This window comes from Sinohyriopsis cumingii, chromosome 4, assembly GCF_028554795.1.
Source record: "Sinohyriopsis cumingii isolate HCF-2022 chromosome 4, ASM2855479v2, whole genome shotgun sequence".
Lineage (NCBI taxonomy): Eukaryota > Metazoa > Mollusca > Bivalvia > Unionida > Unionidae > Sinohyriopsis > Sinohyriopsis cumingii.
Genome location: NC_142964.1, coordinates 100,390,185 through 100,403,851, shown reverse-complemented (window position 1 = coordinate 100,403,851; position 13,667 = coordinate 100,390,185). Strand labels below are relative to the sequence as shown.

General features: G+C 34.2%; 1 protein-coding gene across 3 annotated transcripts in view; it reads left to right on the top strand.

Annotated features, from left to right (window-relative positions):
* LOC149801768 (uncharacterized) overlaps positions 1 to 13,667 on the top strand; it is a 274,626-nt gene that overhangs the window by 105,038 nt on the left and 155,921 nt on the right. For 2 of the 3 annotated variants that reach the window (XM_089956110.1, XM_089956109.1), the window contains exon 8: positions 1,150 to 1,301. In XM_089956110.1, the coding sequence (XP_089812236.1) occupies positions 1,150 to 1,301 (152 nt within the window). Of the gene's footprint in view, positions 1 to 1,149; positions 1,302 to 9,263; positions 9,300 to 13,667 lie in introns of all 3 variants that reach the window. The other variant, XM_089956108.1, reaches the window with a different exon arrangement.

Below are 13,667 nucleotides of genomic sequence, written 5' to 3'. Positions count from 1 at the left end.
ATTTTAGAAATATTGAGCTGTTGCATCAGGGGAGATCATACCTTACTTTACCTTCAAGAGGGAAGGATGATTTATCAACATAGGCATTTTCATCCTGAATAAAATGGGCTATTTGTCCTGCAGACTAAACCCTCACCAATGAATTTGCTCAGCATACTGGCTCATGAATTTAGGACTGAAATCATTGCATATGAGTGAAACTGTTTTCTAATATATTTTTCCATGCTGTTGTTGTTGTGGAGTTTAACACCATTTTTCAGCACACAATATGCTGTACATGGCGGCCAGTATTAATGGTGGAGGACGAAACTGGGAAAACCCCAGAAAGAACCACTGACCCACGAGACTGGCAAGCTTTCTCACATACCCACATTGGCTGAATCCGAGACACAAACCGGCGCAGACAGGGGTGAGATGGTAGTGATCCATAACGGAGAGCGCTTTAGACCACTTGACCACTCTGGGCCCCTCCATGCTGTGGTATGGAGATCCGAGTACACTTCTCCTGTTCTTATCAGAAATCTCTAATCCGAAAAGACTCAAGTTGATATGGAGGAACTTTTACCTGTGGCACAAATGTTACCCTTCCAGATCTTTTGACAGCTTCATACAGCAGTAGTGAATGAGATAATCATTGGATTTGGTGCCAATTTCTATACCAAGGGGAGATCTCTCAACTTGACTAGCACCTAGGTGGTCAGATAACTTTTAGCTTCTGTTAGCTAAAAGTATTGTCTGGGAGGGCTGAATATGCATGGTAGTAGTAGTTCTCCCAAGGTATTATGATTGGGTAAGCATTGTAAAGGAAAAAAGTTGATATTCAGGTTGATTGATGCATTTCATTTTGTGACTTCAAATAAATAGGATGGAAGAAAGTTTGAATTGCATATTTAGTGTAGGTACAGATTACAGCATGATTACAGTGTCATCTCAAAGTTAATTTTTGTCATTATTTCATGAGAAATGTATTTGTATGGTCATTGGTAATGATTATAAGAATAATAAGAAATCATTAAGTTTTCTAACTTCAAACATTCACTAGAATGAATGGGAACCATGATGCTTTGCCTTTTCATCCAAATCCTCCTTTGTTTTCTGTCAAAAGTTTGAAGCAAACCATATGATGGTGCATGTATTCTTTCATTGCAGCTTCTGTCTATGATCCTGAAAATCCGGCAGTCTTGATAGAGGGTGTTCTGTTCCGGGCACGCTATCTGGGCTCCACACAACTAATATCAGAGGGCCAACCTTCAAAAGCAATGAGAATGATGCAAGCACAGGAGGCTGTTGGCAGAATTAAGGTACAACCAGACGTGTGTGTGTTTTGCTGTGTTGCATAATTGTATTTATTTGTAATCAGGGTAAAGTTTCATATTTTAACTTTTCTGGTCATAGACGAAAAGAGTTTATGAGATGGTCTGTTGTCCATTATCCATCCATCATCTGTCATCTGTCTGTCAGCACAAGTTTGTTTTTGCTACTCCTACAATTACTTCGTGTATTGCCATGAAACATTACATAGTGGGTCACAAGTCCTGCATATTTTTTATGGATTGCCATGAAACTTGCTGCCCGAACATCCAGTATACTACAACTGTCACTTTTAAATCTTGTCATTGCTACTCCTCCTGAAGGGATCATCATAATGTTTTCACTAAAAGACTTACAGAATCTGGTTGGTCCTAAATGAAAGTGGTGCCAATCTTGCTTCTAATGTGGCCAGTACAGCAGTCATCTTGAAAATCTTTTTATTGCTACTCCTCCAGAACAGAGAGTCAGATCAGCATGGGATCACTGGACAACTTCATATGGTGTCTAGTTCATAAATAAAAATTCTGAAATTCCAATATGGCCACCATAGGGGCTATTAGTAAATCTTATCACTACTTCTCCTAGACAGAAAGTCATATAACCATTGGGTTTTCACCAGCAGACTTCTTATGATGTCATAGTTAGTACTGGAAGAAAATAGTATCAGTCTGACATCCACAATAGCATTCATCTTGAAATTATTGTTATTGCTAATCTTCCTAAATGGAAAGTCATATTGACTTGCATTTTTCATGAGAAGACTATTTATGTTCAAATTGGTCCTGAATGAAAATGTTTGCAAATCTGACTTAAGATATGGCTGCCGTAATGTACAGATTAAAAAAAATGTCACTTATTTTCTTGAATGGATGGTCATATTAAAATTAGGTTTTCACCAAAAGTCTTCTAATGGTATCTGGATTGTCCTAAATGAAATGGTGCCAATCTTTATCCAGTATGGCTGTTTAAGGGGCTAATTTTAAATTGTGTTACTTGAGAATATCAGGGACGGTTTCAGTACTCAGAAGCTGAATAGAAGAAATGGTCTTGTTTTGAATTCATGAAAATTCTATTTGGACAAAGCACCTGTGCTGTACAAGCTTTGAGCTTGATTAAAGAATACACAACTCACATCAAATCAGCGATAGTAGTGGTTAGTTGGCCATTACAAGATGCAGTCCATGTTTTCCAGTTTCCTCAACCCTTGTGTGTATTTTGTATAAATTGTTACAATCTGTGAAAACAAAGCATTTGGTTTGGAGTACTTATCTTAATCAGATATCCAGTATGGTCACCATGGCAGCCATCTTGATTTTTTTTAATTGTTAGTCTACCAACATCACTTTTGACTGGACGTCTTTTGATAATGTATTGCCAGTTCTAAATGAAATGATGCTTTCTGATATCTAATATGTAGTCATCTTTAAATATTCTCTTAAATGGGAAGTTATTTTGACATAGGGCTTTTATCAGAAGAATCCTTATTGTGTCTAGTTGGTTATAAGTGAAGGTGATGCAGACTGACCTGCAATATGGCTATATTGTGGCCATCTAGAAAGTATTATCTCAACTCCTTCCATATGGATGGCCAGACCAACAGGGGTTTTTCACCACAAGACTTCTTATGATACCTAGTTGTTATACATGAAAATGGTACCAGTTATATGTTCAGTATGACTGCCACAATAGTTTTCTTAAAAATCTTGTCACTACTTCCTCTAATTGGCTGGTCATATTGGCATGGGATTTTCATCAAAAGACTTCTAATGATATCTACTTCACTTTTAATGAAAATGGTATAAGTCTGACAACACGTTCACCACAGCAGCTAGTTTGAAAATCATTGTGAAAGAATATAAAAGGTGGTTTTAACACATGACACTTGAAATGCAAATAATGATGTTATCTTTCTGGAAATTAGTTTCAGCCGGTAGAGGTACTCTTGTTATCATAATCCATCTGCATAATTCAAGTGTTTGTCAGAAATTAAATTCTTGTCTTTGAAAGCATTTAAACAGAAGCTTAGTTTATGCATGGATAATATGGTTTTGACTAGATCCATCTCTACTTGTTCCCATCTTATAATAAATCAAAGCACAATATTACCAATAATACTAAATTATCATGAAAATTATTATGAATCATGTAAATTATTATTATAAATTATTCTGTGAATTATTATTCTTTTAAATATTTGTTGCTAAGACCATCATATCCATTGCAGTATTGCACTTAGGATCCCAAGGTAGGGGACACTATCCCTCACCTTCCAAGTTTGTTTGATATAATATTTTAAAGAGTAAAGGAAAATTGTAGCACATAATGAATTAAAAGTACTACATGTAATGTTACTTGCATTCCTTCTAAATTCTGGTGACTTAGACTTTTGTTGATGATAGAGGTCCTTCATGCACTTCTTTTTTTTGGGCAAATGAATGAGTGCCAACTGGAGTGAGCAGTATCCTACTGTTTGGCTAGCTTCAGACACATCTTTTAGTGACCATGTAGCAAAGTGGGTCTTTTCTTTATCATGAATTTATTCTCAAATACTGACTTGTCTAGCATCTCAGAATACATTTGAATGAAAATAGCTATATCACCAAGAGGTATGTTAGGTTCATTTGGAATGGAACTGGAGTAACATTACGAAGGCTTATACTTTGAATGGAAATAGATATGATAGTATTGGCATTGAGATGATGAAAGCCTATACTTTGAATGGAAAGAGATGTGATAGTATTGGCATTGAGTTGATGAAAGCCTATACTTTGAATGGAAATAGATATGATAGTATTGGCATTTGAGATCATGAAAGCCTATACTTTGGATGGAAATAGATATGATAGTATTGGCATTGAGATGATGAAAGCCTATACTTTGACTGGAAAAAGATATGATAGTATTGGCATTAAAATCATGAAAGCCTATAATTTTAATGGAAATAGATATGATAGTATTGGCATTGAGATCATTGGCATTGAGATCATGAAAACCTATAGTTTGAATGGAATTAGATATGATAGTATTGGCATTGAGATCATTAAAGCCTATACTTTGAATGGAAATAGATATGATAGTATTGGCATTAAAATCATGAAAGCCTATACTTTGAATGGAAATAGATTTGATAGTATTGGCATTGAGATCATGAAAACCTATAGTTTGAATGGAAATAGATATGATAGTATTGGCATTAAAATCATGAAAACCTATACTTTGAATGGAAATAGATATGATAGTATTGGCATTGAGATCATGAAAACCTATAGTTTGAATGGAAATAGATACGATAGGATTGGCACTGAGATCATGAAAACCTATACTTTGAATGGAAATAGATATGATAGTATTGGCATTGAGATCATGAAAGCCTATATTTTGAATGGAAATATATATGATAGCATTGGCATTGAGATCATGAAAGCCTATACTTTGAATGGAAATGGATATGATTGTATTGGCATTGAGATCATGAAAGACTATACTTTGAATGGAAATGGATATATGATTGTATTGGCAATGAAATACGTAAGATCATTTGAAAATTTTAAATATTGAAATTAATTAAATCATTTTCATCCAGCTTTAGCAGTATTGACCTCTTAATAAGTCAGATATGGATAGGAGTACAAGTGCTGAGGGATATTTAAGAAAAGTTGTTTTTTTTGTATTGAAAATGCAGCCATGTGTACTTCAAACAACAAACATTTTTCTTGTAGATGAATATTTTCAGTACCTGTAAATTTGTAATGTATATAACATTATCCATACTATAATTAGGATATTTGTTTTTGTGAGAACAATTGACCTTTTGGTTATCTATCATTTCTCACTGTGCATTCCATAAATAGGCCTCGGTAAGTTGTGCTAAATGTTGTACTGCAAAAATGAACTAACAATGCATGGCTTTAATGTTAGTAAAGATTTGTTATTTTGTAGAATCATGTCAGCAAGAAAAGAGATCTGAAGCCTTGTTTACCATTATTTTATGTGATTGAATCAAACTGGTGACATTCTAGTCATATCCTTTATGATTATACTTTGGTAAAAAACACAAACATTAAATTTTGTGTCTAGAATCATTTGTTTTTCCTTCATGAATGATCCTGAGTATGAATCTGTATTCAGCATTTCATACGTTTCAGTTGATACTTTTTGCGAACACATTCGTATAGTTGTGTGCTTTTTTTCCACTGAGATTCTGTGCATTTGGTTTTATTTTTAAAGTAGTTTTAATTTAGACTCATAGTTATTTAAGTCTTAATAGTTTGAACCTGATGCTCCTGCTTTACAGAATTTGATTGTCTCTTATTGCCTTTATTTAGGATGTTTCCTGATTGGAGTTGGGTTCTTCCATATGTTTTTGTTTGAATTTGGATGTTTAGGAGAAGATTAGGAGACACAAATATTTTTATGTAGCTCTTCATAGACCAGTAGAGCTTATTTGGATGCCCTGTTACCATCATCCTTCATCTATCCCAGGTGTGCACAACCTTTTTTGGTCAAGAGCCAGATTGCATTTTCTAAGACCACTTGAGGGCCGCAAACACTAATTTCTTTAATATAATTACTGTTCCCAGGCCAGATTTCTGTGTTGTTTTAATTTGCCCTGAGGTCCAGACAGAACATGTTCAAGGGCCAGATCCCGCCCGAGGGCTGGGGGTTGTGCTCCCCTGATCTATCCAATTGCACAAGTTTGAGGATTGCCATGAAACTTTACAAACTCATTCTTCCCAAGGTCTAGATTATCTTTGATGAAAATTGGTCAGATCTCCGTGATGGCTGCCACAGTTTCAATCACGAAAATCTAGTTTTAACTACTGCTTCTAAATGGATGGCCATATCAGCATGGGGATTTCATTAAAAGACTTTTTATGATTCAAGTTGGACCTAAGGAAAATGGTGCTCATCTGACATCCAATATGGCCACCAAGAAAATTTGGCTACCACTACTCTTCCTGCATGGAAAGTCATATCATGGTGTTTTCACCAGGAGACTTATTTTGGTCCCAAATGACCTGCTGATCTGATCTCCAGTGTAGTATCCATGGTGGCCATCTTGAAAATCTTATCACTACTTCTACAAGGATGATCATATCAACATGGGTTTTTCATCACTTCTTATGATTACAAGTTGGTCCTTGATAAACGTGGAACCAGCTTTACATCCATGTGACTGCATCGCTAGCCAACTTAAAAACTTTTGTATGGCTACACCACCTGAATGGATAGCAATACTGACATGACATTTTCACCAAATGATGCTTTGTTGATCCTAAATGAAAAAGTGTACCAATCTTACATCATATATAGCTCCAACCATGGTCAGGTTGAAATTCATGTTATGGCTCAACAGTATCAGAGATGGTTTTTGTACTTTGCAGTTAGAAAGATGAAATGATCTAATCTTGGATTCCAGAAAATTCTTTTGGCCAATAGAGGCTAAGTCTTCATGAGGGACTCTTCTTACTTATAAGGCATAGATGTAAATGTACCTTGCAGAATGATCGTTTAACTTTTTAACTCCACAGATCATGCTTGTACATCATGAAGCAGTATATTTCGATCTCTGTAAAGTGAACATTGGTTATAATATACCAAATACAGGTGATATTACTGAAAAAGGGAAAGATGTACAATAGTTGTATAATGATATCAGCTGATGTAGAGTTTTTATGTGCATGCAAAAAACGGGGGAAAAACATATTTTTGAGACCCAACTTTTTTCAGGTGAGAAATGACCAGTTTCAGAACCAGAGTTTGTGTTCTGCTTTTAAACTTTTTGGACTTCAGTCTAAACCAGACCAGTTTGAACTGCACATGGACAGATAATCCTTGCAGAAAGTAGCATAGGTTTCAGATTTGAAGTTTAATGGGACCAGGATATGATATTGTCCAATATGCCACTGCACCCCCACCCCTCCCATCCAATTTTCATCCTTCTGCCTATGTACAGCTGAAATAGCCAATTGAAAACTGTATTTTATACACCTAAGCACTCAGTTACATAAAACTGGATGTTCTGTTTTGAAGCAGCCTCAATATTGTGTTTCCTACCCCCAATTCAGGCAAAAATAAAAAGAATTTCCAATGGGGAATTATTTAAAGATATTCAGAATTAAAAATTTGCATCTGCTTGCGAGACATTACCCTATGGTGACATTTGGTTTGTTGTGTGAACCTGTCTTTGGCCAGTATTCTTATTTTTGTACTTGTTCATGTATAACATGCATCAAGCTACATTTGATCCAGATTTGCCATCACATAATCACAACCCAGCATCCCAGTTGCTAAAATTGTCATTGGTGGAAGGAAACCCAAGTGGGAGAGAATTGACTGTATCATGTAATATAAAATTTATAGTGACTGTAGGTACAGAAACAGAGTACTTCCTCACTTAGAAATGGCAAAAATCATTGTTGGAAATAGTGAAAGATTTTGTATTCCCAAATCTCCACCATGGTTATCTAAACCTTTCAAAAGCAATGTTTGACATTTTTTTAATTCAAAAAGCCCTCAACAAATCTTCCTTTTGCAGAGTAAATTCAATAAAATCAGATGCCATATTGTAGCCATATGTCCCTGTATACAGATGTTACAAAAGATGGAGACAGTGTTGGAGCTGCCATTGCAAGAACTTCATGGCACAATCTCCAGATATAGTTTCAGTTTTTGCTGCAGAAATTACAGCCTTGCTCTTGGGTTGAAATCTCTTAAAACAACAAATTGCATCATATTCTTGGATTCCATTTCTTCGTTGAAAGCCTTATAGAGTTTTAAATCTGATGACCCTTTAATAACCCAGATGTTATAGTAACATAATGTTCTTATACAATCTGGAAAAATTGTTCTGTACTGTTGGTTGCCTAGTCACTTTTGCATAAAAGGTAATGAAAGGGCAGATAAAGCAGCCATAGCTGCCTACAGTCATGTCCCCGAATAGAAGGTCCCATATAACAACTTTGAACATTGTATAATTCAGCATGTTCATCAATCTTATTTGGAATGAATATTATCCCATTAATAAGCTAAAGAATATTAAACTCACTATTGGAGAGTGACATCCGTCATATATAATGAATTAGAGAGATGTGGTGGTATTGTGCCAATCACATATGGGACATGCCTGACTCGTGCATTACCTACGTTAAGTGTGAACCTTAACTGGAATATTCTTTTCGAGTTCATTGATTTTCACTCCATTGAGATGAATATTTTGACATAAACTAGCTGAAAGAAATTATGAGTACATACCACTAGAAAAAAATATTGGACATTTTAATGGAAGACATTTTAATAATGTTTTAAGGATTATAAATGCATTACCTTAATCTGTTATTTTATATACATTTTACAGTATTATTTTTATATATATTTTACAGAATTTTAACATTGTTATATTTTATGTTGTATCATTTTGGAAGAGTTTAACTCCCAAAAACTTTATGCAGTTCATTTTAACATTTTTGAATATAATCTTTTGTTGGCACCACATAGCCAATTTGGTGTTGAGGTACCACAGACTGTACTACACACATATCCTGAGGCTTGAACAGGGCTTTCTTTACCAGCCAGGAGTTGGGTGATATACGTGACTTCTATTTCATCAGGTGTTGTCAACATGGCTGGTACCATTTTATCCCATGTTGTCATCATTTTTACATGATACAGTGTGTTCCCACTGTCATTGGTTGAAGCTGAGCATCGACAATGTTTGTAATTTGGTATGCATCTGCAGATTAGGGTATATGCAGTTCTACCAATAATTTTAATCAAATAGCATAGACTCTAACCTGCTGGCACATTATTTAATGGCAGATCTAGGTCTGTGCTACTGACATTTGGGTGGCTATGTACATGGATAATTAGGGTGCTTTATGTTATTATTGCTACAGTTTTAAGTTGCTGCTAGTAAGTGTCCAATATTTAGTTTTAATCTTTTGTCCATTCAGACACTGCCCACATTGCATTTTGGCAGTAGATACAAGGTATTTGACTTTTGTTATCTCTGTGAGACATAATATTTATATTGAGATATGGGAAATATGATTTCATCATCTTTCCAATGTTTAAGAGACAAATTAAAGACTTTTGTTATGCTGGCCAAAAGGTGGCACATATATTAGTATGCCATTATCCAACTGTCTATCCATCTATCTGTTACTTCTTTCATTTTCATCCAGTAACTTTTGGTTTACAAAGTACTTTTTTACCAAAATATCTGGATTGTTTTTTGTATATGGGGGAAGAAACAAGCCTATTGATGTTTTTGGTGGGGTGGGGGGTGTGTGTGTGAAAAGTTTGAATGTCAGGGTCACTGTAACTGAAAGATCAAAAATGGTTTCCACCCAATAACATTAGTTCTACATCACAGACCAGGACTAAACTTTGTGGACAGCTTGTAATTTAGACCAAAGAGTTTTATTTTTTTGAATCAAAAATTTCAATTATCAGGGTTATTGTGGCTGAGATATAAATAATGGTTTCTGCACAAAATTTGAGCTCTTATCGATATATCTATATACTTCGTCAGAGTTTGTGGATGGTTCATTCTTCGAGTAAGGAAGAAACTAGTTAATTGTGAGGTTAAAATATCAAAGGACATGGAGCATGAAAGAGTAAATGGGTCTTGCATTGTAATTTTTGTTCAGAACCACATAATTTGACAGAGTCTGTTGAAGACTTGTATTTAAGGTATGGAAGAGGCCTATTGATATGGGTGTTGAAAGATCTACTGTCAGGGTCATTGTGGCTCAAAGAAAAATGGGATTTGCAGAATAACATTTGTTCTAGAGTAAGTTTCTTGACCAAACTACTTTGCACTTACGGTTAGAAAGGAACCTTTATGTTTCTGGGTCTAGAGGTTATTTACCAGCAGTCAAGGACATGGTAAGTCTGATATGAAAATAAAGGTTTATGCAAAGTAAGTTTAGTTCAGGTCCATGTAAAGTTAAATTTACTGAGACCCATTTATTAGTAATCTCAAGAGTCAATCATGCACAGCTAGTGCCTACATAGAAAACCATTAAAAATGTGGATGACATAAAATGTACACCTAATACACTTCCTGGAGACATGTTCAAAATAAGTTTTACTGATGCCACAATTGTTGGATCCATATGTTAAAATGATGTACCAGTACCTTGCTAAATTCCCCATCCCCTACCTCCATTTATTAAACAAAATTCGTCCTTCCAAGTGTCATCAAACTCAGTTTCGTTTATTTTATGAATCTAAGAAAAAAAACTTAATGGTCATGGATGTAATTGTAAACAAATCTGACATTGTCATTGAAGACTTTTCCCTGAGGCTTTATGACTTTATATAAAGTCTCATTATCTTTCATGAAAATTTTCTCCAAATATATGAGTCTTAATTTCATTCCTGTCAACATTATACCTTTAGTTGAAGAAATTTTAAGGTACTATAAAATATAATTGTGTTTTCCCATTAAGAACATTTTGATCTAGTTAGCACTTGTGTTCTTTTGACACTTGTCAAGATATGAAATCAGATTTCCTATGAATTTTTGTACAAGTTTACTATAAAAAATCTTATTTGCTGTTGCATGATCAGTAGTTTACAGATCACGAAATGGGTAATTTTACCAGTGAAAAATGACATGAAACACTAAAGCATTTCATGATTGGATTTGAAAATCAGTTTACCTGTATTTCAGGCAGCTGGTAAATTTCCATGTGATTGAAATTCCTTGAGTATGATAATCTGATATCAGATTCTTGATTCTTTACACTGACAGATAAATTACTACTTGCAAGCTGTGGAATTGTTCTAACAACTGCCATTAACATAATTAACTACATCAGCAGTTGTTGAATCTGTTGAATTTTTAATTTGATGGAAATTAAACAAGAAGTTTTTGTTTTTGCTGAGATTTTCTGTAGTTCTGTATTTGACTGAAATGGCCATAAGGCTTAATCTTATGGTGTGACCATGTGGCCATCACTTTTGTTGGATCCACCTTTTAAAATGTTGTAAAATGATGAATGGAAGCAGTTAATGCAGATCTGAATGAATTTCTGAAACTGTAAATAGTAATCAACAAGATGATGGTTGGAATGCAGATGGAACACAAATGAAATGCAGAATGGATGTAACTGAAATATTGATCTTGTAAAATTACCTTTTCAGGGTCTGTATGTTCTATTTGAGCTTATTTATAGTCCTAAACTTTTTCATCTTTAAATTTGTGATGTAATTTTTTTTATTCAGTTTCATTGTTGTCTTGCCATTGATTAAAGTATCTTCAAGCAAGATATAGAGGTTATGCTATTATTTATTCTTCAATCCCTTTGTCTCACACAGACTTTGAGCAATTTTTTTTATAATGGCAGTATATGTTTCAGGATTGTTTGAGTGAAATACTGTTAAAATTTGCTCATAGCACAACTTCCAAAAATCCCTATATTTCTTATATAAATCTGTATTTTTTACACCTGTGCCTTTTGCAGGGGTATATAGTAATTTTTGTGACCTGCCTTCCATCCATCTGTCCATCTGTGCTTTGATCCATTTTAGCTTTTTTATTATGAAACTTAGTAAATATTATGGTAATTACCAGAAGATTTTGCATATAGACAAATCACTTTGCTTCACAATTTGCCATAAAATCTTCGTTGTTGTTGTTGTTGTGGGGTTTAACACCATTTTCAGCACATGATAGGCTATGAATGGTGGCCAGTATTAATGGTGGAGGAAGAACCTGGGAAAACCCCGGTAAGAACCACCGACCCATGAGAATAAAATCTTTATAAGTGCTATGACAGTCACCAGAAGATGTGCATATAGATAAATCACTTTGCTCCTTCAGTTTTCTCCTGCAATTTGTGAGTTATTGCCTTTTTTCTCTTGTAGCAGTGTATGATACAATCTCATTAGTACAGATAGTCTTGCAGTTCTTTTTACTGCTGTGAAACTTGGTAAATTTTATGGTCATGTCTTGATGAATCTCTTTGATCATTAGAGTTATTCTCTTCTTGTCTTGAAGCTTAATACATTGTATGACAGTCTCTTTAGCAATCATTTTGGACATTTCATTAGTGCAACCTTTTCCACAATTTGTCTTGCACTATTTATGGACTGTTGTGAAGTTTTGTGCATATTATCATCATCATCTAAAGAGGGACATATTGACATATCTCTTTGCTTTAGTGATTTTTTTTAAATAAGAAATGTCGGCCTTTTTTTTAAATTGAAGCTGTATGCTTGATTGTCAGGGTTTTGTGCAAGCAACTAGTCTAGCAGTGTTTAGTAGATTGCAGTATAACTTAATGCATATTATGGGCAGAATATATGCATGTTTTCAAAACATTGTGCTAACATTATTTTCAGAAGAGTTATAAGCTTTTATTTTTACTGTGGATTTATCTCCATTATGGACTACAGGTGGAATGTAGGAGAGGCAGGGATATTTTATGGGAGTGTATTGCTCATCATGTCCTTAGTTTATCTCTACTTTTCCTTGTAATATTCCCAAATTTTTGTGGGAGATGCACACATTTCTTTTCTTATTCTTACTTCATACTAGTCATGTTTTAGAAAAAGTATTAAGACATGGTAATATTGTGATGGATGTACTCAGTATTGAATACATGTGTGCTTGTGAGTTCCTGATGATATACATTTAAATTTGTTATTTCAGTTCATTATTCTAATTACATTTCTTATTTGTATTTCAAGTACCTAAATGTCTCTTTAACATTTAGTACTGAAATTTGCTTTCATCTCATAATCCTGCAAAATTTATTAAGATGTTTCACCTTACAGTAGCAATTTGCTGATGATTTAATAAAACCTGTTTTAATTAAAAGCAGATTTTTTAGAAACAAGATGCTTTTTGTTCTGGTTAGCTGAGCCCTTTGGTGAGAATGTTCTCAAACTGATAGAGATCTTGGAGTTTTACTCGACTTGGCTTACTGATGGCAAGTAACTTTTTTATCATTGATAATCTTGAACTTATCCTTGTAATGTTTGAGGTTTGTTTGTGAACTTATGCCATTATTTTTAATTCATTATTTAACTAATAATCATACATTGGTGTCCCTTTCACTTTTGACTACCATGTTTGGATTCTCTTCATCATTTGCCCATTCATTTTTTTTAGATGTACAGTGTTTCAGATAATTTGTTTTGGATCAGATGTTTTTATATATATGTAATGTTATAACACTTCAATATCAGGACACCAGCTATTGATTTGAGCTCAGTTATGCAAAATTTGGACTTAGGACACTTTTTATTTTTATACTTTTTTAATTCAACAGAATTTTTCTTACAACTTGCTGCAAGAAAGTCTAGTAGTAGGCTTCATTTTGATATGCTATCTATTTGAAAAT